The sequence below is a fragment of the Mytilus trossulus genome, chromosome 12, assembly GCF_036588685.1.
Source record: "Mytilus trossulus isolate FHL-02 chromosome 12, PNRI_Mtr1.1.1.hap1, whole genome shotgun sequence".
Taxonomy (NCBI): domain Eukaryota; kingdom Metazoa; phylum Mollusca; class Bivalvia; order Mytilida; family Mytilidae; genus Mytilus; species Mytilus trossulus.
This window is the reverse complement of record NC_086384.1, coordinates 12,614,035-12,640,483: the sequence shown is the minus strand read 5'-3', so window position 1 is coordinate 12,640,483 and position 26,449 is coordinate 12,614,035. Positions and strand designations below refer to the sequence as shown.

General features: G+C 30.4%; 1 protein-coding gene across 2 annotated transcripts; it reads right to left on the bottom strand.

The window, feature by feature from the left end:
• LOC134693899 (uncharacterized) lies at nucleotides 1-26,181 on the bottom strand. 2 transcript variants are annotated; one of them, XM_063554843.1, is made up of 14 exons: nucleotides 25,542-26,181; nucleotides 24,573-24,657; nucleotides 23,641-23,802; nucleotides 22,132-22,284; nucleotides 21,735-21,807; nucleotides 20,074-20,252; nucleotides 18,700-18,739; nucleotides 15,988-16,085; nucleotides 11,982-12,740; nucleotides 11,198-11,284; nucleotides 8,905-9,105; nucleotides 7,997-8,052; nucleotides 7,363-7,470; nucleotides 1-6,058 (listed from the first exon to the last, which is right to left on the bottom strand). In XM_063554843.1, the coding sequence occupies exons 1-14, from the start codon at nucleotides 25,578-25,580 to the stop codon at nucleotides 5,969-5,971; spliced, it is 2,130 nt and encodes a 709-aa protein (XP_063410913.1). In that variant the 5' UTR covers nucleotides 25,581-26,181; the 3' UTR covers nucleotides 1-5,968. The 2 variants fall into 2 exon arrangements, with proteins under 2 accessions (XP_063410913.1, XP_063410914.1); XM_063554844.1 differs by lacking the exon at nucleotides 8,905-9,105.
• Between the last annotated feature and the right edge of the window lie 268 nt (nucleotides 26,182-26,449).

The window sequence follows — 26,449 nt, the reverse complement described above, 5'->3', positions numbered from 1 at the left end:
TAGATTTCAATTAATTTTAATATGTATATATATATGGAATGCTAACAATCACAGTTTATGATAAAACAAGGAGTAAAGACTTAATTAATGCCATTCTAAATCTACAAGCAGAAGTTCTTTCTTTGGTTTTCAGCTATAATTTAAAAGATTTTTTGTTTTCAATAAATGACAGGATTCACATTATTTGTAAGCACAATTAAAGGTAAGAATTCAAAACTTCTAAATTCTGACTTCCTGAGGTGCAAGCATAACAACAAAAAAAAAAAGGATTCTGAAAAAGATTTTTGAAAAAAGTAGCAAAATTTGGAGAGATGACTTAAAATGTCATAAGCAGTACCAATTTTTCTGCAATGGATGAGCATTTTGACAATTATTGTCTGCTCAAGGCCAAAATATTTGAAGATCAAAAGCTTTTTAAAAATATGAAAAGCTATAAAAAAAAAATAAAAATAGAGGCTCTAAAGAGCCTGTCGCTCACCTTGGTTTATGTGAATATTAAACAAAGAACGCAGATGGATTCATGACAAAATTGTGTTTTGGTGATGGTAATGTGTTTGTACATCTTAATTTACTGAACATTCTAGCTGCTTACAATTATCTCTATCTATAATTAACTTGGCCCAGTAGTTTCAGAGGAGAAGATTTTTGTAAAAGATTACTAAGATTTACGAAGAATGGTTAAAAATTGACTATAAAGGGCAATAACTCCTAAATGGGTCAACTGGCCATTTCGGTCATGTGGACTTATTTGTAAATCTTACTTTGCTGAACATTAATGCTGTTTACAGTTTATCTCTATCTATAATAATATTCAAGATAATAACCAAGAACAGCAAAATTTCCTTAAAATTACCAATTCAGGGACAGCAACCCAACAACGGGTTGTCCGATTCATCTGAAAATTTCAGGGCAGATAGATCTTGACCTGATAAACTTTTTAACACCATGTCAGATTTGCTCTCAATGCTTTGGTTTTTGAGTTATAAGCCAAAAACTGCATTTTACCCCTATGTTCTATTTTTAGCTGTGGCGGCCATCTTTGTTGGTTGGCCTGGTCACGCCACACATTTCCTAAACTAGATACCCCAATGATAGTTGTGGCCAAGTTTGGTTTAATTTGGCCCAGTTGTTTTAGAGGAGAAGATTTTTGTAAAAGATTACTAAGAATAAGAAAAATGGTTAAAAATTGACTATAAAGGGCAATAACTCCTAAACAGTTCAACTGACCATTTCGATCATGTTGACTTTTTTGTAAATCTTACTTTGCTGAACATTATTGCTATTTACAGTTTATCTCTATCTATAATAATATTCAAGATAATAACCAAGAACAGCAAATTTTCCTTAAAATGACCAATTCAGGGGCAGCAACCCAACAACGGGTTGTCCGATTCATCTGAAAATTTAAGAACAAATAGATCTTGACCTGATGAACATTTTAACACCGTCAGATTTGCTCTCAATGCTTTGGTTTTTGAGTTATAAGCCAAAAACTGCATTTTACCCCTATGTTATATTTTTAGCTGTGGTGGCCATCTTGGTTGGTTGGCCGGGTCACGCCACACATTTTTTAAACTAAATACCCCAATGCTAGTTTTGGCCAAGTTTGGTTTAATTCGGCCCAGTTGTTTCAGAGGAGAAGTTTTTTGTAAAAGATTACTAAGATTTACGAAAAATGGTTAAAAATTGACTATAAAGGGCAATAACTCCTAAACGGGTCAACTGACCATTTCGGTCATGTTGACTTTTTTGTAAATCTTACTTTGCTGAACATTGTTGCTGAACATTTTAGGGCAGATAGATCTTGACCTGATATACAATTTTACTTCATGTCAGATTTGCTCTAAATACTTTGGTTTTTGAGTTATAAGCCAAAGACTGCATTTTACCCCTATGTTATATTTTTACCCATGGCGGCCATCTTGGTTGGTTGGGGGGGTCACCGGACACAATTTTTAAACTAAAAACCCTAATGATGATTATGACAATGTTTGGTCAAATTTGGCCCAGCAGTTTCAGAGGAAAAGATTTTTGTAAAAGTTAACGACGCCGGACGCCGGACGACGACCGACGCTAAGTGATGAGAAAAGCTCATGGGCCAGTTAAGCTAAAAAAGCCAAAAAATAGAGCCCAAACTGGGCAAGGAATGAAAGCTTTGCATGAGGGGATACATTAATTTCCAAAATTTTGTAACAGCAAATTTTAGTAACATGATAATAGGTACAATTATAAGTTTGAATGAATATAACTACTGGCTTACAATTTTCACATTCATATTTATTCACTAAACTACAAAATTTGTGTCAAAAGCTAATTTGGAGTATATATATTTCAAAAAATCATATCATAATATTTACAGCAGAATTCAATGCATACAATTGTTGATATTTGAATAGCTGGAAGACAAATCTTTTTATTTTTTTCATATGCTTACAATTCATATAAAAGCAACAATGCAAAATAAAGCAACTATGCAGTATATGAAAGCAATGCAAGAGTAATACAAAAAAGCTCTGCATATCTTGTTAATCAACACACTTGTTTTGCATTGTTTGTATATACTGCATGCAAACTATTTATGAAAATACTTAAATTTAGCTGAACAAAATAACCAGTGCTTTGCTTTTGCGGCAATTGGCAATGTTTTCCTTGACAACATTTTTGGTAAACTCATTGAAGAAAATAAACATTTATGAAAGTTACATTGACAAATGGAAGAAATGTAACTGTAATATGATGGTAAAACTAACAGAATATACATTGCAATTCATATGTGCTCTCTAACATGTAATATTGACTGATTCAATCACTTTTTTAAAACAAGGGTCGTGGGTCCACAGGGACAAATAGGTACTTCTTGTCATGTTTGAAGTTTTAATTCTCAGTATTCAAATCTGTATGCATGGTACAATTCTAAATAAATTGACAATGTGTGTATGGGACACAGATGATGCTCCTGCTTGCATATATCATATAAAGTTATAAAGGAACATAACTGAATAATGGTAAAAATTACAAAAAAGTACCCAAAATTGTGACTTGATCTGAAAATATCATGCATAAATTTTATGACATTTGGTTGAAGCAAACATAAGATACAAAACAGAAGATACAAAACAGAAATGAAGTGATTTAACATTAAAGGGGCATAACTCTAGAACAGTTAATGTAATATCACCAATAACTGGACTACCTCATAAAAAAATACTTTTCAATCATTAAATGTGACCACTTTAATCAAAGGTTCTTGAGCAATCTTCTTGAAAGCCTTTTTAGTCACAAAAATGGTCTATTGTAAGTATGTGTGACCTTGGCGTTCAACAAATTCACATCTCAATTAGATGTATATATAAATTTAATAAACTTAACTGACAGACAGGCCAAGAATATTTTTACCTTGAGCTATAATGAAGTGAAAATAAAAATATTAAATAGAAAGTTGCCCTAAAAAAATGGGTTATCAAGTTTTTGTTTTGCTTATTCACAGTTAGAAGTCATTCAATGTGCATATTTGACATGAAAGAAAAACTTAATATAAATATCTCAGAGCAATAATGAACACCATCGTAAAACAAAAACATAGTGGGCTAATACAATCCAATCCTTATCAATATTCAATTTTCCTATGGATAAGAAAGTACTTTAACCATCCTAGTTCTTTTCCAACAAACATTTTAAAAATACAAATGAAGACTGATTAGTCTCATTTTCAATGAGATATTTGACAATGCACATATATAAGTCTATACTAACTACAAACAATATTTACACATTAGGCTCATTTCAAATGAGGTACATATAACGATCGCTATATATTTACATTTCCTCAAAGACAATCTTAAAATTAAGGACACTTTCAATTAATGTCATATAATGCTTCAAATATAATTGTTTACCAAAACAGACAACAGTTTACTTTTGTTTTTATTTAAACATAAAAGAGAATTATAAAAAACAGTTTGACAATTCATAAAAGCCCAAAGAAAATTAATTTTGATTACATTTTTAAATAAATTGAAACCAGATACAGACTGAACATAAACTGTCACTTCTGGAATTAAAACCATTTCAAAAATATTTTTGGTTCTCATAGTTGTTCAAAATAAGAGTTAATAATTCAAGCAAAATTTTATTCTGGTTCAAATTTCAGCACTTTATGAGAACACAATTTTCACAACAAACCTAGCTAGGTTATATGATACTTTACAACTCCTACCATTTTGACTAGTTCATACTTTTCAATTACTTTTGTATACTCCCTTTTTAGTTAATTATATGAATTTCGCTTCCATGTAAAAATGTAGTCATGTTATGCGATGAGAAATATTTGTTCTATAATATGCAAGTGTGGGAACAAAATTATTTTTCACGTACTGGTACATAAATATCAACAAGAAACAAACCCAATACATTTTTAATTGCAATGATAATAGATTATAATAAATTTGTAAATTTTTCTAAAAAGCAAATAATATGAATTAATATGTATGTCAACTAAACGCTAAATAATTTAAGAAGATGCTCATTACATAAAGGGACATAAATCAAGAACGGTGACAGTGATGCTGCCCAAATTTAAAAAAAGATCTTTGTTGGTAATAATGAGCATTGTGTACAAGTCTCATAACTTTTGGACAATGCATGATAAAGTCAGATTGTGGAATCTGCACATTTGTTCTTTTTGTCAGTTATAAAGGGACATAGGTCAGTGAGAGTAATGCCACTCAAATTAAAATTTGATCTCTGTGTGATTGTAACATGCATTGTGTATTAGTTTCATTACATTTGGTTGGAACAAACTTTAGTCAGAGAATGGATGTAAAAACGTACATACAAACAAAGTACTAACGTAACAACTTACAAAGGATAAAATCTTCATGGCACCTCCACCAAAGCGGAGTACACAATTTTTTTAATACAACTTGTAAACAGTTTATGTTATATTCACATTTAAGCTTATAACTAAGTTTACTGTTTTTTAAGCCTTTAAGCAGAGATTAAAATGTATCACCTTCATTTACAAATGGAACCTAGAAACATTTTACAAAGAAAAATCTCATTAAATAGTCACTAGATGAAGATTTATTTAAATTTCTTGAAGCAATACTAAATTGACAAAATGGTTAGTTGTATAGTGTGACTAACTATGTTAGGTTATTATTTCTGTTTTGACATTCATCAACTGAATTATACTGACCATATGTTTTCATCCCTTACAGATCAATCTAAGAATACTGAAATCTCTGGATCAAAAATACCCCTAAATACCCCCTTTGTATAAAAACTATAGGTAAATCTATTTCTATTAAAAACCAATATATTATTTAAAAAAACATGAAACGAATATATAGACTTTTATAAAAGCAACACTGTATTATAACACCTGATTATATATTAATCCAAAAAATATATATGTAATTTGTTTTGAAAATACAATTCTCGTCTTTTTATTTCAAATTCATTTCATTATTTAAAAAGCATAAAAGATCTTACAAAAATGAATCTCTTTAATCAGATCTTAATTGTAAATAATGTCAATAATGCAAGAATCAGGAGGAAAGATTTAAAGAATACATTGAACAGATCAATTTGGAAAAGGTTATAAGGCAATTTTTTTAAAGCTTATAGACAATTTAAGTTGTATTTCTGCTTAAGCATATAAGTAGTATTATTTATTGCCATATATGAATGAGTCATTAAAATATCATGTTTCACACTTAATTATCATTCACAAAAAAAAGAAGACTTGAACATTTCTGCAATCTTCTCTTCATTACCACCCGTGTAATTGTTTATTCACTGTGTAAAAATAAATCTACTTGAATGTATTGTTTAAATGCTGACATGATTTGTCCAGAAACAATATAGAATTGTTTCGTAATTAAGAACACTTATAACTGTTATAAAATAGTAATAATGTTTGAATAGTGTTTGAACGAACATATAAAACCATACTCATATTCAACATTCAATCATCATCCTCAAAACTTTCAGGAGAAAGCCTATTAAATGTCTCTTCATTCTGCAATTCATTGTGTCTTGTGTTGTTGTCTATTCCCTGTAAAATAAAATTCAATTTATGATCAAATGCATGATTTATTTTTGGTGTTTTACACCACTATCAGCTCTCTTGACTCTTTTTGTAATGTAAAACAGTCAGAGTACCTGAACTGAACCACTGGGATCATTACTGATGTGGCTTTCATAACAATATTATGCAAAGAGATTTTTTCATTAAAAAGATTACTGTTCTACATTGAGAACCCTAATACAGAAGTTCATGATTAAATTTATTCATATATATTTTATTCTAATCTTTTATTTCACTTTTGTTTTAGGTTTTAAAAACCTGCAATTTTAGGGAGATCTCAAAATTATAGTATTATATCTTGGATAGGTTTCCTAAAATAGCTAGGTATTATCTGATTGGTTCATCAAAGTGTGTGTTAACAACAAAATCAACTCTGATTGGCCAATACTTTCAAATGTCTATAGAAAGAACGTGAAATACTTCAATTTAACCATGCTGACTTATCTGTTGGTCTTTTTAGGCTTTTTTTTTAATAATTTCTTTAAATTGCTTTTTTTTTAAAGTCACAAGTGGAAAAAATGGGGAAATAACTTTTAGCAATTTTTGTTATCTTTGTTTAATAACTTTGGCAACTGATGTTGACTTATTTTACAATCTTAGTGAGCTGAAGATTTCTGGGGTTTACTGTTTCTCTCTATCAAATTAAAGAAATGGGTGAAAACAGATTTTTTTTATGGAAATTTCTCCTCTTATGGGTCAATTGATGATTTTTAACCTGTTGACTAAATTGTTAATCTCATTTTGTTGAAGATGTTTGTACTTTATTGTTGCTCTCTTATTTGTTTCTTCACGAAAATACATAAAAAGGGTAAAAAAATAGTTATTCAAGGGCAGTAACTCCTACAAGGAGTCAGTTGAACACTTTGGTCATGTTGACCTTTTTTTATTGAAATTTACTGTGCGGATCATCTTTTATGTTTACATTTTCTGTCATTCTTTTATGGTGTTTGCAAACAATGTATTATATGGACAAATCCATCTGTAAAAGACATTAGACTGTTGGTTTTCCCGTTTGAATGGTTTAACACTAGTAATTTTGGGGCCCTTCATAGCTTGTTCTTCGGTGTGAGCCAAGGCTCCGTGTTGAAGACCGTACATTGATCTATAATGGTTTACTTTTTTAAATTGTTATTTATGAAGAGTTGTCTCATTGGCATTCACACTAAATCTTCCTATATCTATTGAATTACTCTTATGTTAAATCAATTCGTATATGAAAAGAGCCATCATCTGATCCCTAGGAGTTTATAGAGTTAGATATAAAAACTTACACTATCTACTTGGTTTTGTTCATGTGGCACTGGCATCTGATGAGGCTGTACAGATATGGAATTCACCCAATGTGACAAATGTTCCTCCGGTCTTTGTAAATTTATAGTCTACAATACATAAATTTCAGAATTTTTTAGCATGTTTATAGGGTGAAGGTAAGTATATATATATTATTTATATTCATTATGTTTTCTAACCCTTTTGTAACATGAGTTACTTAAGACGATCCAACATATGTGGCCAAATTATGTATGAGATAGAGAAGACCCAGCCATGAACATTTCTTATACACTATCTTGCAAGTTTATATATAATATGTAACCTAACAGAAAATAAGATTGTTTCAAACTTTTATAACAGAGGATGTAGGAGATGATTTGGAAGTTACCCTACCATATATGCATGTGAACAGCAAGATGAAATTGTCCATGAAAACTATAATTAAAAAAAGTATAAAGTTCTTTGATCTGATTTGCACTAGGATGTGTTTATTTGTCGAATTCTTTCTCCAAGGACTCACATTTGGTTTCAAAGAAAATAAAACTTCTATCTCAGCATTCTGTTGAATTCATTTAACATGGATACAAACAATGAAGTCATCTAGTAAAGCTACAATTACAACATTTACATTACCTCAAATGACTCCAGATCTAGAATGATGCTGTCAGGTTCAAAAAGACTTTGCATTTCTGAAAAAAAGGATTACGTCTAATAATCTAGAGTCAGAAACAAGAACAAAGACACATCAACCCTATTATATTCCTGTCCACCAGGAAACTCTCTAATAAGGGTCACCATTGGTAATAAAATCTTAAATATTTATGTCACAATGATTATGTGTTATAAGTTTCAAATTGCTGCTATCTTTACATCAATACAATGTGCCTTAACAGAGACTGAACCACATTTCTATGTTCAGTGAACTGTGTAAGAGGGGTAAAAACTGTAATTTGGCATATAACATGTGTACTGAGTGGTATTTTAATTTAAAATGGGCTTTACTTTTTTAATTGCTCCATTCTATGCCTTTTTTCAGGGTTCCTCCTGAACAGCAAAATAGATCATCAATATCAAACCTGAACACAATTTAGTCATTAGTAATAGTATATTAAAATCTAAAGCGCATTGGTTGAACGTTCAAAAGTACTTTCACAGAAACGACATAAAGCGACATTTTCTAATCTCAACACACGAGACTAGGGGTGACAGACTGCCATCATAGGCTGAACGTTGCAGAAAAATATCAGATATGAGCTGTGCTGAGCTTACTCAAGAGCTATGGACCTGACCCTTAATATTATAACTATCTAAAATCTCCTATGAAAGTATCTTAAAATCAAGGGATTCTTCAAGTAACTGGATGCTAAGTATTAACTTTTATTTCACAGCACTCACTTCATACTAACAACCTTTCACTTGAGCAATCTGTTAACATATTTTATCAGTTAGTTGGAGAAGAAATCTAACTGCAATTTGGTAAACTGTTTTAGCAATTGCTATTGTGATACCACAAAGGTGACAGGTCAACCACTGTAACATACCTAAACTCTTTGATAACTGTTCCATTTGGATATCAATATAAGGCTTCGCACCATCATGTTCACTGTATGGTACAAACATGACATGATCTGTCATATTTTTCAGAGTTTGTTGAACTTTCAGAAGTACTTTCCCAGTCACAAAGTAAGGCAATACTCTAGACTTCAGACAATGTTGGTGACCATCACAACATTCTATACTGCCTAAAAATATAATAATAAGTTGTTTTATTTTTTGATTAAAAAAAATGTAATATTTCATTACAGAAAACTGTAATTACCATCCACAAACAATAAGCAACGACTTTATGCTTCAGGTAGAATAAAAAGTTTGAAATATTAGCTTTCAGTCTCAAAGGACTTAAATTGTTTTTACAACTTCACACAAGATGTCATTTTAAAAAATACTCCAAAATATATATATATATAAACAAAGTCCTACAGATACGTCCAATAAAAAGTGTTTAATCATATTGAGAAAAAAAAAATTCTCAATTGAAAGCTACACTTTAATTTTTTTCTCATAAAGTTCTTTACCCAGGCAAAGACAGCATGCACCACTGAAATTTAAATAAACTATTCTTATTATTTAACTGATCTTTAATCAGTATGACTACTGTAAAGTTAAAAACGATTGCAAATTATCGTGATTATAACAAGGTTTTAATAGTGCCAATACTGCAAACAGTTAATTATCACAATTATTAGAACTCACATTCTGATATAAGATACATATATATCTTAATGCAGACGTTTCTAAAATTACGACAATTAATCTTGCAATTTTGTCCATAATGATTCTTAAAAAATTACAATAATAAATGTACACAATATTTTCTGAATTTACAGTATTTGTACCTGGGAGCATGAGAAACAAAAATTCCAAAAGATTTAAAAACTGTGTCAAATAATTAGGATGGATTGATAATAATATTTGTTATACCAAAGACATGGATTTTCTGGGGAAAGATAAACCACAAGTTTTTAAAAGTGAACCACAAATTTAATTAATTGCGTCGCCGAGCGCAGCTGGATAAGACTGCTTTTGTTCAACCCTGAACAGTTTGGGCAAAACGTACACAATCTTCGCACTTGTTTCAGGTTTGAATTTGGATTGTAATTAAATATTTGACACATAACAGGTTTCTAACACAGAATCATTGAACATGTAGTCAAACAACTTATAATTGGTTACATGAATTTAATTTATATTCAAAGTTTTGCTTTTGTGCAATACATTATGCTCCCCCCCCAATTTTTTTTAAATTATTACCCCCCTTTTTTTTGTGTGCAATACAACACGCTGTTGCAAATTGTCCACCTCCCCTCTGTTATTTAAAAAACAATTATTTGAGGAAATTTCTTTTTAATTTCTGAAATCTGAAATTAGAAAAAAAATGCCCTCCCCACAATTTGTTTTTAACCCCACCCCTTTTTCTAAACAATCTTTCACTCAAGCTATGGTTATGATCGCAATTCAACTTTTCAATGGAGTTTGCAACCATAACTACCCACTCAAACACATCATAAAAGTCTAAGAATAGAAAATTACATACATAATTATGGCTAATATTAATCTTCCTTAATCAGCATTTAATAGTAACTTTTTTAAATAAAAATATAAATTCACAGCTCAACAACCTCAAGACAATACAACATTTCTTTATACATAATTTAAAAGCTGTGTAAGGGAGGTTATCTAAACATCAGTTTGTACTTAATTTATTGTCCATTTACCAGGAAACCCTTGTTTTTCCTCTTTGTTTTGCCACTTATTCCTAAACATTTAAGCCATAACCCCTCAAATCCAACACTGACCATCCATTTGTGGTATGGAACTTTGTGGTATAATCTCAGAGAGATCCATAAACCCAAACACAAGTTATTGTCTTCAAAATACACAAATGCTCATTTGGGTCCCTTTTTGGTCCCTAAACTGTTTGGACCATTACCTCTTAAATCTATCTTAACCTTCCTTGTGTGGTTATTAATATTGTGTTTACATTTCATAGATATCTATTTACTTATACTGAAGTAATTTTCAAGAAATTTAATGTTTTCAGATGATGATGACGACGTGATACAAATATACGACTGCGAAAGTTTTTGGTCGTCGTATAAAAAAGTGAAGCAAATTTAAATGTTGGAGCAAGAATAATTTTTTCATAGGCTTTGATGCAGATTTTTGCAAAATTATGAGATCAAATATAAACACAATATATGTGTTCCTAAATCCACAAAGAATAAATGAATCCACAGTACTTTAAATTATAAATTAAGATGAATGAAATGCTACCTGCACATGCTGTACTAGGTCTGTCCTCTCCTGATGATTGCCAATATAGACGATATACAGAAACAGAAACAGAGGAGCTGGCATTCACTAGAAATTAAAAATAGTCATATCAATAAAAGTTATTGTACTTTTCAGCAAATTTATTCATGTTTTTAATAGTATGAAAATTGAAAAGTGTAAAAGTTCCAAAATAAGTCATATTTTAATTTTAATAGCATTGTTTGTATGTATCATTTCCTTTAATCTATCAAATTATCTTGCAATACTGTCCATTGTTTAAATATTGCAATACAAATGCACAAATTTATGAGTTTAAAAATCATTTTTACCAGGACAAAAAAAAAACCTGCAGTAAACATGGTAACTTTCAAAAGCCTCACTGATCTTATAATCAAAATATTGAAATGCCCTTTTAAGATGTACAGGGAAAAAGCACAGTTTACATACGCATTTTATTATTAAATACTTGCATAGACAAGTTTCTAAATACAATTTGGAATTCTTTCAAAATTGTATACATTGTACATGTATTTATTACTATTTTAAAGACAGTACTGCTCGCCAGATTTGTGGTTTTTATATTTTATGAATTTCTTTAAAAAAAATATCTTGTAAAATGTTATTCTGTGTCTGCATGTTCTATAGCTATCTGACGAAAATACAAAGTTTTCAAAACTATAGTGTAAAATTTGTACTTTCTTCCTGCAAACTATTTTTAATGGCATTATAGATTATAGTTTGAGTTCCTGCAGGTATATGTTTAACTTCTGTATCATCATATTACCTTCAGATAACATTGAGTCTACATGTAAAATTGGTACATTAGAAGTAGGCTCTTGTTCCATTGCTTTTACATTTGTGTCCTTCGGTAAAATTATATTTTTTAACTCTGTGTCTACTGAGTTGTTTCCATTTTCACGTGTTGCAAGATTATCAGATGATTGAGACAGCTGCCCTGTTCTATTAAATTCTTCACAACTATCTACAACATTGTCAAATGTCTGAACAGATGCATTCTTAGATTTAGCACTTTCTCTCATAATTTGATTTGGAAAAAGATTTGTAACAACTGATTCAACATTTTTCAAGGTATCTGATTGGTTTTCTAGTTGCCTTTGTATGGCCTTCAGTATAATTTCACTACTGTCATTCTTGGTTTTCCCATTTATCACACCAGACCCACTGGTCTGACAACTTTCACTAGATAATTGATCAGCACCAATATCTGGTATGCCACTATTTCCCGCTACTATCAAATTACTGCCAGGTTCTGAAGTCTGTATTGTTCGTAAGATATTTTGATCACCAATTCTTATAGTGTTAAGTGGTTCATCACTTGGAACATTAGAATCAGCTTTATCCCCTAAATCATTTGACTTCAAAGTTGTTTTTGGAAGTAAACTTTCTCTTTCTTCACTGTTCTTTTGCAATTCTTTAACACTACTATTTGAATGTTCAATTTTCTTTGACTCATTAGTAAGGTTCAAGTTTGGGATGTTAATTCTTAATTGATTCAAAATTCCAGGATTTTCTTCGTCGACATCTGTACAAAAAATAATTGTAATGAATTAATTATATAAACATAGTAATGACATTTATTAGACAATAAATTTTCTTTCTTTTTGTTGTATCAATAAGGACACTTGAACTAGCGGTGTAGACTGCAACTAACGGTCAGACCTAAGAAATGTTTCAAGTGGAAACGTTTTTCAACCTCATTAAACAATAACAAAGATTATTCATAAAGTCAAAAGTAAAATACATAAATACTGAATTCCGAGGAAAATTCAAAACAGAAAGTCCCTCATCAAATGGCAAAATCAAAAGCTCAAACACATCAAACGAATGAAAAACAACTGTCATATTCCTTAACACCTTAACCAATCCAAGTTTGGTTCAAATCATAAAAGTGTTTACAGAAAGAAGACATACAATTCATTCTTTTTCCAAATAGGTTTCAGTTGGAACTTATGTAAATCATTTCAGCAATGTATGCTACAAGCCAAGCTCATTACAAACAATTTACTGTACATTTCACAGACACAGCAAAAAAATATAAGTAAGAAATAAATCAAATGCTATAACATCTGAATACCAAACAATAAATGCTCACACATCAGCATACCAAATATGGTTGACCTACAACTAAAACAGAAATAATCACAATCTTATACATCTAAACTGAGCAAAAATCAATAGACCAGGACTGAGGGGTAGAGCCATTTAATCTCCATGGAAAGAGAGTTTTCAAATACCTTGTTGAGACAAACTTTACAATAAGATAACGAAAACGAAAAATTCAGCAATTTATCTATTTGTAACTCTCGAACAGTCAATACCAAAAATTTGTAAGGGTTCCACGGAACCCAGTGTCTCGTCTACTTTTGCTGTAAATCGCAGGCTCAACAAAAAGGAGGGAAAAAATCAATAAAAATATTCCTTTCGATTGTAAGAAACATCTGTCCAAGTTTGGTAAAAATGTAGGATAGTTATAAATGAATATATAATTAATGTTTTGAAAACTTAAACTGCAGACTGTATGTAATGTTAACTGGAAGAAAAACTAAGTCCCTTTAAAAGTAAAATACAGAAAAAAAATGGAGTTATCTTTTTACAAAATTTACTTCTGGATACTATCTTATGATCATAAATAAGCTTATGTCCAAGTTTGGTATAAACCCAGGATAGTTTAAGAAAGTTATTAAAATTTTAAAAACTTTAACCACAGAGTAAATGTAATGTTTCCCTGCAGAAAAACTAAGTCCAATTAAAAGTAAAATACGGAAAAAATGGATTTATATTTTTACAAAATTTACTTCTGGATACTATCGTATGATCATAAACAAGCTTCTGTCCAAGTTTGGTACAAACCAAGGACAGTTTTAGAAAGTTATTAAAATTCTAAAAACTTTAACCACAGAGTGAATGTAATGTTTCCCCGCAGAAAAAACTAAGTCCATTTTTAAGTAAAATACGGAAAAAAAAGAATTTTATTTTTACAAATTTACTTCTGTATACTATCTTATGATCATAAACAAGCTTCTGTCCAAGTTTGATAGAAATCCAGTATAGTTTAAGAAAGTTATTAAAATTTCAAAAACTTTAACCACAGAGTGAATATTTGTGGACGCCGCCGACGCCGACGGAAAGTAGGATCGCTTAGTCTCGCTTTTTCGACTTAAGTCGAAGGCTTGACAAAAATCAAATTCCATCTGTAGTGCGTAAGCTTGTGTATATCAAGTAATATAATATTTTGTTGAGGCAAACTAAGTAAGAGAACTGACTCGAAAAATTCAGCAATATTTTCATTTGAAAAGGGGCACAACTCTAGAACGGTAATAATGATGCATACAAAATTCAAAGTTGGTCTGTATTTTGTGGTAATTAGCACTGTGTATAAGTTTCATCACATCAAATTAGGATCATGTGGAGTAAAGTACTCCATGAAAATATAAAATACAACAGTTATGATACAGAAAAGAGCAGAACAAGAAAATTCACCCCACAGAAGTTTAGTTATTAAAAATGAACATTTGTTTTTAATTGCGAATTTGAAAAGGACAAATTGACTGTTCAATTATGTGGCATGACCTTGATACTAGTATGGAAAACTAATGACAGGAAACAAGGAAGAATACAACAAATTATTCATTGCTTTTGTTTCTTAACACCATCAGAGAGAAACAGTCATGTTTTTAATTGCAAATATACCCAATGCAAGCACAGTACATCACCCAGCTTGAATCATAAATTTTCCATGAACAATATGTTTCAAAAGTTTTTAATTTCTTTGAAAAAGTAAAATAAAAAAAATACTGAACTCAGGGGAAAATCAATTAGGAAAGTCCATAATCACATGGCAAAATCAAATAATAAAACGCATCAAAAACGAATGGGCAAGAACTGTCATATTCCTGACTTGGTACAGGCATTTTCAAATGTAGAAAATGGTGGATTAAACCTGGTTCTATAGCGCTAACCCTCTCACGTTAATAACAGTCTCACCAAATTCCGTTATATTTACATAATGCGTTAAATAAATTGTCACAATTAATAAAATAGTCAAAATATGGGTACATCAGTCATCATCGTATAACAATTTTAAAAGGGGACAATTTAACCGAACACAAAAACATCTTCTATCTACGAACACATTAATTGATTTGAGTGTCTGACGTCAGAAAATTTTATACGTCACATAAATTTGTCGTTCAATGTGCATACAAACAGTTTAAAATTTACATAGGCAATGTAAGCATACAGGGTTAAAAAATCAAAAGTATGTAAGAATAAATTACAGAAATAGACCGATATTAAAACTAGTCCAAAAGTTATAGGTAGAATTTATAAAAATCCAAAAATAGTAAATACCACTACTCGATTGAATGATTTTGACGTTTGTGGTTCAACGTATATAGTAATTCATAATAGAAATAAATCATAATGACATATAATAGACCAATATAATACTGACGGGATCTTTTAAATTACAGAGTCACGTAATAAGAAGAAAAGAAATACAAAAAGTCGCATATACAAAACAAACCACAAAAAAATGAAAGCCAATACAAACACATTGACGAAATAGATGCTAGCGGCACTGACATTCATTGAGTTATGTTACACATTCCAATAAAATGACATAACCACTTATACATTGTTGACACTGTCAACACTGCTGTCAAAGTCTGGCCTGTTCAAAAATCATTTTGACAGGAAAATATGTAAAATTGTTTAAAAAAAAACACACTCTCTATATTGTAATTAAATCATATAAATACATATTATACCTTCCCTCCTCAATTTTCTTTTCAAAACTATTACCACTAGCATGATTAAAAGACTTATGATTCCAGCAGTGCCAATTATCAATATCACTTCCAAACCACTGTAAAAAATGGAAATTTGTAGAATTTCAAAACGTTTTGTGAATGTGTATACATTTTTGTACTAATTCAGTCAAAGAGTGTTTGGATTTCATTCAAAGCGAAATAAACCAGATGCTCCGCAGGGCGTAGCTTTTTACGACCGCAGAGGTTGAACCCTGAACAGTTGGGGCAAGTATGGACACAACATTCAAGCTGGATTCAGCTCTAAATTTGGATTGTGATTAAATAGTTGACCCAGCATAAGTTTCTGACACAGAATGAATGTGTTCTAATGAACTTAAAAATTTTGTTTTCTCTTAGAGCAATTCACTATGCTGTTGAATATTAATCCTCTCAAAAAAATGTTTGAAGAAATTTTCTTTTTATTTATGAAATTTCAAATGAGAAAATTGAACCCAATTCTTTTAATCACATCCCCCTTTCCCTTATTCCAAAACTAATCTCAATTAAAATTTCTCATGGAGTTTGCAACAATAACTACTCATTTAAATACATCATAAAATAATAAGATGTAAAAAAACTGCTTGTTATCACTGAATGGTAAAGATTATTTTAATTTATCAGTTGGTAGTAAAAAGTGAATATACATTGTATATTGTATATATAACAAAGATTTAAGTTGATTCTGGACAAAGAAAGATAACTCCAATTAAAAAAAATTCTTGCTATTGCACAATATTGAGCAATTAGATATTTCTTGCTTACTATTCTGGACAAAGAAAGATAACTCTAATAAAAAAAAATTGCTGTTTCACAATATTGTGCAATTAGATATTTCTTGCCATTGCGCAATACTGTGCAATTGAAAAGACTTGCTATTGCACAATACTTAATATAATAATTTTAGATCCTGATTTGGACCAACTTGAAAACTGGGCCCATAATCAAAAATCTAAGTACATGTTTGGATTCAGATTATCAAAGAGGCCCAAGATTTCAATTTTTGTTAAAATCAAACTAAGTTTAATTTTGGACCCTTTGGACTTTAATGTAGACCAATTTGAAAACAGGACCAAAAATGAAGAATCTACATACACAGATAGATTTGGCATATCAAAGAACCCCATTTATTCAATTTTTGATGAAATCAAACAAAGTTTGATTTTGGACCCCGATTTGGACCATCTTGAAAACTGGGCCAATAATCAAGAATCTAAGTACATTTTTAGATTCAGCATATCAAAGAACCCAACCAATTCATTTTTTGTCAAAATCAAACTAAGTTTAATTTTGAACCCTTTGGACCTTAATGTAGACCAATTTGAAAACGGGACCAAAAGTTAAGAATCTACATACACAGTTAGATTCGGCATATCAAAGAACCCCAATTATTCAATTTTGATGAAATCAAACAAAGTTAAATTTTGGACCCTTTGGGCCCCTTATTCCTAAACTGTTGGGACCAAAAGTCCCAAAATCAATACCAACCTTCCTTTTATGGTCATAAACCTTGTGTTTAAATTTCATAGATTTCTATTTACTAATACTAACGTCATGGTGCGAAAACCAAGAGTAATGCTTATTTGGGCCCTTTTTTTGGCCCCTAAATCCTAAACTGTTGAAATCAAAACTCCCAAAATCAATCCCAACCTTTCTTTTGTGTTCATAAACCTTGTGTCAAAATTTCATAGATTTCTATTAACTTAAACTAAAGTGATAGTGCGAAAACCAAGAAAATGCTCATTTTGGCCCTTTTTGGCCCCTCATCCTAAAATGTTAGGACCAAAACTCCCAAAATCAATACCAACCTTCCTTTTGTGATCATAAACCTTGTGTTAAAATTTCATAGATTTCTATTCACTTTTACTAAAGTTAGAGTGCGAAAACTAAAAGTATTCGGACGCCGCCGACGACGACGACGCAGACGACGACGCCAACGTGATAGCAATATACGACGAAAATTTTTTCAAATTTTGCGGTCGTATAAAAATCTGTAGAAAAACAATGTTTTCCTCTGCATATTTCAAATCTTCTTACTATTTTTACAAAAGCCATTTACTTCTATAAATAGTAGGTTTTCAATAATTTTCTTGCAATAAGTCTTTTCACTTTGATTTTAACTTAAAGCTATATCCTTTATATTTTTGTAAGGTCCCTATTATGAATTAATGAAAAATTCTCATATAAAACTGTTTGATTTATGATTGAATTGATAAGTAACACCTAAATATTTAACAGCTCTTCGTAAAATTGAAACAAATCTAACCACATGTTAGATAGCAAAATATCATAATATTGTTATGGTTTAGATTAAATAAGGAAAATATCTGTTAATTTAATTTCTTCTTTAAGGAAAATCAGTTACAGTGACATGAATATCAGAAAAAACAACTTCCAAATTGAAAATCATAAACAATGTAATTTACTGTATTTGAATTATCTACTTTTTTATCATTTGAATTGTTTCACATTTGGTAATGTCTGGGACTTTTATTACGGACTATGTAATATGGATGTTTTCTCATTGTGGAAGGCCATACAGTTACCTAAAGTTGCTCCGGTTCAGTTGAAGTCTGTTGAATATTCGTCTCATTGGCAATCTTTATTTTCAACCTTAATGACAAATGCTTCTAAGACATTTTTTAAAGTTTTTTTTTTATTTAGAAAACTCACATGACAGGTTCTTCTTCAGTACCACTGTTTGTTGTTGTATCTGAAAATTTACAATTCAATATTTGAATTATGAAAAGCAATTATTTTATAAAACAAAATGGTGAATTTTGCCAGTAATGAATGGCAAAGAAATAAGTGAAAATAAAAACATGATTTGTTGTCAAAAACTAAAATCCATACATTTAAGAATCCAAAAGGTAACTTTAATCAAACCACCAAATTTGATACCTACCAATAAAAGTATGGAACCTGTCAGATTTCCGCTATTCATAGTGGTTTTCAAATTTAACAAAACGTGCTTTTCCCCTTATGTTTTGTATTTAGTTGTTGTGGCCATGTTAGTGAGCATGAAGAATCATCTAGCAATTTTGAATCTAGATACCCCAAGGATGATTGAAACAAATTTTGGTTTTAATGTGGTCTGTAGATTCAGAGGGATTTTTTTTTGTAAAAGTTAATAGAAGAGGAAATAAAGAAACCAAAAGATGAGAAAGACCCTTTGGCCCAAGTAAGCTAAAAATGAGAACTCAATAATCAACTAATAAATAAAATTACTTGAAAATCTGCCATATCTTTTCAAAATACATGAACTGTTTATGATACCGGTTCAAAAGAATAACCATTAAAATCAGAGACATAGATGGCAGGACTTCATATCAGCAAGTTGATTATTATAGAAGTTAGAAAATGTGATATAATTGCCAATGAGATTAATATCCACTAAAGATCAAAGATCTCGGACTTACCTGGGACAATGGTGTAACTACATAACAATAATCAAAAGAACAAATTTGAGGGATGGCTTGTATTCAGATGCTTAGAGTGGGATTTTTTTCTTGTTTCATTTGCAGTTGAGTTCTGTTATAACGAAAATAAGTGTTTTCTCTAAACAGACTTATATATACATACCATTCTTAGTTCAGACGTCAAGTTTAACATGAGATATAACCTTGCCACTTGCTACTGTCAAAGCTGATTAAAGATTATATTTAGTCATTTGGAGAATTTTGTGTTGATATTAAGTAAGCAGATATTTCAGAGTCTGTGTTAAATCTATTCAAAATATTTCAGGGCATTTGAATGCTTAACATATTAACACCTGTTTATTTTTGAAGATGCCTAGATGAGTTTTGTTTATCTGATTAATGAATAATCTAATTTTCTTAATAAACATTAATGTACAATTTAGAGAATTCTATTGTAAATTTAGTTTGGTGTGTATAATCCTTCAAGAAAATTTTTATGTATCAAATTTATATACTGGATTATAGGCATACACTTGCTCAAACTGTATGTTTTTAGGAACATTTATTCTTTAAATGTACAATCATGCAAAATGACAAAACAAACTTCTTAATAATATTTTGACCTTACCATTAACAGTCATTGAAGCGGATGGAATACTTGTATATCCTTTAGTAGAAGTAGTTGAGACAGAAGTGGGAACAGATGTTTTATTTCTTTGGAAAGGTGTGGTGACAGTTGTTTGCAGTTTGCAAGTCCTCTTTGTTCTGAAATCTCCTGGCTGATTGACAACATATGGATGTTGACATCTGCCAAAAAAAAAAATCATAGGATAAATGTTCGTTGTTTATGATAAGAAAACAAACCATTTTAATTTTATGAAATTTTAACTTAACTTTTTCACCTTAAGTTTAATGTAACTGTTGCAACTGATACCGTATATACTGCATTGAACACAAAATTTTATCCAATTTGTAATATAGTGAACATCTACATCGAGGATTTTTTTTTATACCTTTAGGCTAATACACACATGCACATCTAAAAAAGCAAACGAGTCTTAAAGCAAAGGAAAGGACAGTATGAATGTTGAACAGGCGGTCTAAGGACAATGTCTTATCAATGCCTCAATAAAATAAACTGTCAAGTTCTTTGCTTACAAATGTCAAATCTAATTTGTACTGAATGCACTAAAAATTAATTGCAAAGATCAAAAACATTTTTTTTAAAATGGCTATGACAAGAAAATACGTTTTTATTGAAAAACGCCCAGACTATAGTGAATGTACAAGTAAGATTTAATTTTCAGATAAGTAGACAGTGCGTTAAAGGTGACTTATATATGCATGCTACTGACTTCTCAGTGTCACACTAGTGATTTCAAGTGATTTTCAACGTGTTTTGAATATTTATTCTTGAAATTTTAATCTGAGTAAATTGTGCATATATTTTTAAATATTCATACCTGGACTCTCATGATACAAATCTAAATGATCAATCTACGAGGTGAGATATTATCTTGAAACGAGCAGCAAGTTTTCAAATTAGAATGTGACAATGCTGACAATGACATAAACTGTGAAACTATTTTCATAAAAAGAATGAGATAAAAATCAAATATGTTTGTATTTGTTCAGAATCGAATGGAATCAAAAACATCATTCCTAATTTGGTAAATTTCCTGCAATAATAACTGCAACAACTTCAGATTTACAAACATTTATACAATACTGTACAAGACCTTTACTATAAAATTTGCTGATGACACATATCATAAACAATATGAAGAATATAAATTTGTACATATTTCCCAAGATGGGTAAATAACTGACCAATTCATCAATTAAATCATTTCATGTTAAACATTTTACACTAGGTATCGTTAATAACATTTGATTGACCTGATCTTCTGTTCATGTACAGCAGAAAGGTTAATTTGACAAAACCAAGAAATTTCTGTTTGGCTTTGGTTCAATCCACCTTTTTCTACATTAGAAAATGCCTGTACCAAGTTAGGAATATGACAGTTGTTATCCATTAGTTTGATGTGTTTGGACTTTTGATTTTGCCTTTTGATTTTGGACTTTCCTTTTTGAATTTTCCTCAGAGTTCAGTATTTTTGTGTTTTTAATTTTTTGATAAACCTCAAAACTCAATCAACAGAAGTTAAAAAATAGTTGCTGCAAAGCTCACCATACTTTACAAGTGACTTATTTCTATGTGAAGGATTAAAGGGAGAAGAATTCAAATAATGTCATCTGAAATGCATTTGAATGCCAATGTTTACTTACTTTGACTGTTTTTTACATTTCCCATGTCCAATCTGTTCTTTGTAAAACTGATCTGCACACTGTAAACAACTACCTAAAAATAATTATTTTACAATTTGATTATTTCATTCAAGCAATGCGTATACAAAATCAGAATAATATTCGATTACCATTTAAAAAAAATGTAAACATTGAAATTAAAGTTTATAAATCAGAAGTATACATTTTTCCAATGACACTGTACAATTTTTCCTGCAGATTAATAGTAATCTAACATTATTCTGATTTTTCCACTTTCTATCTATGGTTATCCCACCTATTCAAAGCTTTTTAACTTATTACATGTATTATAGAGCTGGTTTTTTTCGAATATCATCAGAAATAAGAGATATTTATAATTTTATGTTATGTTACATACCATTCAATGCAAGTTCAAACCCAGGGAAAGAGCAAGGATTTTCTGACAATTTACACAGCTTTGGATCACTACCAAAGTAACCTCTTGATACATCACACTGACATTCTGGATTTAGGTTATTTAAACATTCTCTTTGATTTATAAGTTTGGATTCTGAAAGATAGTGGACAAATTATATATATAAGTTCGTCTGAACCAGTGACGACTCTAAAACAGATAGTGTCAATCGGATCACCAGCAGTGATGGTGATACAAGGCTGAATATACATCTGTAGATATAATTCGTCTAGAAACAGCCCAACAATGCTAGATCTGTACATTTGATTTCGCACATGTGCTGTTCTTCCCTCGCCAGGATTTGAACTCATGCTACTGAGATATCGTTGTACCAAATAGCCTGTACTTTGCCAGAAGCAATAGACCACTCTACCACCTAGGCTTATTATAGGATTAAACACATTTTTTCTAGAGGTTATTGATGTGTAAACCGGGCCGATTAACTTACAAACTGTAAAGTTTGTGAGTAAGAGCCCCGGTTTACACATCAATAACCTCTAGAAAAAATGTGTTTAATCCTTATAATACATAAGCCAAATATTTACGATTTAAGAAAACATTTTGTTTGTGTAGAGGCTACTATAATCATCATCACATACACAACTGACAGGTTGTAACTAAGAAGTTGGCCGCCATATTGACTTCCTTAAATCCATAAATCTTCGATGAATGCAACGGAATCTAAAATAAAATAGCCCCTACCTCAAAAACTTCATTTTAATAATATATATTATCCAAATTTGAAACATTCACGTGACGAAATAATCTTTTCCTTGAAGGTTTTCATTCGTGTGACATCGATTTTTGCCATGACGAAAATTTGACAAATTATGCATGAACTTTCTATGATATGTAAATTTTATTTTTATACATTTTCGAAGCCTTAGTGAATTTCTTTTTATTTCGTTTTTGGTACATGTATATATGAATTAGAATAGAAACAACTCTTATGCATTTTATTGTTTAATCTCAATTTGCTGAAAATCCCAGTTACCCTGCAAGAAAGTGTATCGCGCATGAATAGATTACGAAAGTAGTATCGAAAACATGGTTTATCGAAGTGTAACCTAAGAGAAAAACTCTAATTGGTTAATCCAATTCAAGTATTTATGAATATGCAAATCATATAAGAATTATATATATTTATATTGACCCATTGGTGGCCTTCGGCTGTGGTCTGCTCTATGGTCGGGTTGTTGTCGCTTTGACACATTACCCTTTTCCTTTATTAATTTTTATATATATACAAAAATGTTCAGTGCTTGAATAGAATCGTATAAATCCCGAATATACTTCCTCAATGTGAGATTAATAAATGCATTTCAAATCGTATGTTGCAATAAATTATTTCTGAAAGTTTTTTACTTTCCTGGCTACTAACAACAAGTTACTTACAGGAGCTTACTGATGATTTAACTCGAACGATTCATAATATGTTTTTTTTGTACATACCAGCAGCACAGACACATTCTTCACTAGGATTTTTACAAACATCAGGTGGTTCATAAAAAAATGCTGAATCAAATTTGGCTACTGAGATTGGCCTTTCTGGTGGACATTCAACGCACTTATCATTCTTGCCATCACCAAGTGTACACGGTTCAAATATGAAATCTGAAAATAAATTCATAAGACCAGATTTCATATAAATAAAAGCAAAATATAACAGGTATCAATCAATGCATATGCTTGTAAGCCGAAAAACCACGAAATTAAGAAGCTCAGTAAAACTTATCCTCAATCGACACAAATTGATTCCAACCTCCTTCCCGCAACTATATTTTATCAATCATGTTAATTAGTAGTATTTGGAAGCATTTTTCTAAAACTTAAACAGTTCAAAAATGTTCACTTGTATAAACTGAAAGGATCCACAGATTAATTTTGGTAACCATCTTGTGTCATTGTGTCCAGTTGTTCCTTAAAAAATTTGTGACAAAATTATTCCGACAAATGGATGCAAAATGAACACATCAAACTGATTCATGTTGACACGACGGGGCTATAATAATCAATAGAACAACAACCCTTGCAACGCACAACAATTAACCACTGTTAAAGACGGAAATGTCAGTCCAAAAGAGTAGTTTGTGACAGACAGTTAAAGGTAGGAATTGCATTTATTATCAATCTTCAAAAGTCCTGTTTTAACACTTCAATAAACAGAAAATATGCATGAACAATCTATTGCTCTTCATTATATGGTATTTTTATTCTACGTAAATAATGTCTAAACGTGTTAAAAGAGAAAAAGAATAATTTTTTTTTAAGTATCTTGGTTATATTAACCAAACATTATAATAACTAATAATATGTATTAGGAGTATCCCATTCCAACTCAGTTTTAAGAACCATGTGTAATGTGTGTTGAAGTTAAAACTTACCTTTTGGACAAACAATCCCCAGACATGTAGTTTTTATTCCATTTTGGAAGAACCTGGTTCTTGTTTTACAAAATACACTCAAAATCTGAAAATTCAATATGTTCATCATGTTCATGTTTGTAAATTTTGAAATAATAATGTGTGGTATGATTGCCAATAATAATTCCCTGTCGAAGACCAAATGAAGTTTATAGGTCACTGTACCACCTGTAGCAAGCCTGTTTTAACTGAATTCTTATACTTTGTTCTTTAAGTTGTGCTGGCCTAAGTCATTGTATTAGGGTAAGCTTATGGTTGAGTGCTCACAAATGTTCTACCCCACCAATTTATTCTATATGCGCCTTTTTCATGCCAATTAGAGGTTGTTATTGGTTGCAGTCTGCTATATGTTTTTGTTTGTTGTTGTTTTTACCAGAAATCAGGGTCAAATTTCTATTTTGATTTTTTTTCCTACCAAAGCATTTTGACATGTTTCTTGTTAACATAGTTTTTACTTATTGTTGAAGGCTGTTATTATGTTTATATAGTATCCCTTTCTTTGTCAACATCCTTTCCATATGGTCTTTGGCAATTCTACATCTCTCATGATTTCTAATTAAACATCTTTAAAGAAGATCATATGATCAGTATAGTTGTCATACATTGTACATAATTCATTTAGAAAATTTGTAATAAATATTGACAAATTTCCCCTTTTTAACAGGAAAACTAATATTTTACCAAACTCTATTCATAAAAAAAGTTCCCTCTAAACTTAATAAAGATAAATTTCAAGTTTGTAAACAAAATGTAAATTAAGTTAATAGTTTATACTAAGTCATATAAAATTTATACATATTTTCTTAGTCATGTTAGTACAGAGAATTGTTGTTTTTTTTTTCGCTTGTTACATTCTATCCATCATGTCCATTCTTTATACTTAGAAGACAATAATACATGCATAAAAAACATTCCATAAGTTATACTTACCAAACATAATAAACAAAATACAACCAAACTTTTCTTCATTATGAATTCATTCACACAATCCTTGAGCAAGCATTTCAATGAGCATATTTATATAAAATGTTGATTTAAGAATTAGTCTTTGGAATGTTGATATCTCTCTGAGTATATTTGCTGCCGTTATAACATCAAAATTTAGTCAAGACTGTCAAAGCATGTACAGCATAAAATATGTCAACGTTAGCAAAACAAGAATTTTCAAAATTAACAATTCAACCCTGAAAGAATGCACAACAGAACAAACTAAGTGACAAGTATATGGACGAATTAATACTGACAATTAAACAGCCACACAATATTCGCATCCTCAAATTCCTGTTGTACAAAATATATCATGGCACATTGTCAGCTGTTGATAATGACAAAATCACTGTGTAATGCTGCTATCTATGTAAATGTTTAAATATTAAGAAAAGAAATAACTGTTTTTGTGATACATTAAAGCTCTGAGTGATTCAATAGTGTGTGCTGAGTCAAAATATGAAAGTTTAATTATGAGTAAGTCCAAAACATCTGAAGAATGCTCAATCTCCAAAAGCTTGTGGTTGGTTACAGCTGCTTCTATTCTCGTTGGCATCTTAATTTCCACACAAAAGGACATGAAGAAAAAATTCTGTAAAAATATATATTACAAATCAGATTGATAAAAAGTAATTAATATCATCGATTCAATTCTATATGTTTTCAGTTAAGTCACCTAGCTATAATTCTGTTCCGATATGAATTATCATTGACATGGTCATATTTATAAATTAACTGTTTACAAAACCGTTATATTTTTTGAATTACTATAAGGCTTTTCGGCCTCAGGAATAGATAACCTTAGATGTAATGATGTATTTAGCAAAACATTGAGGAATTTTGGTCCTTCA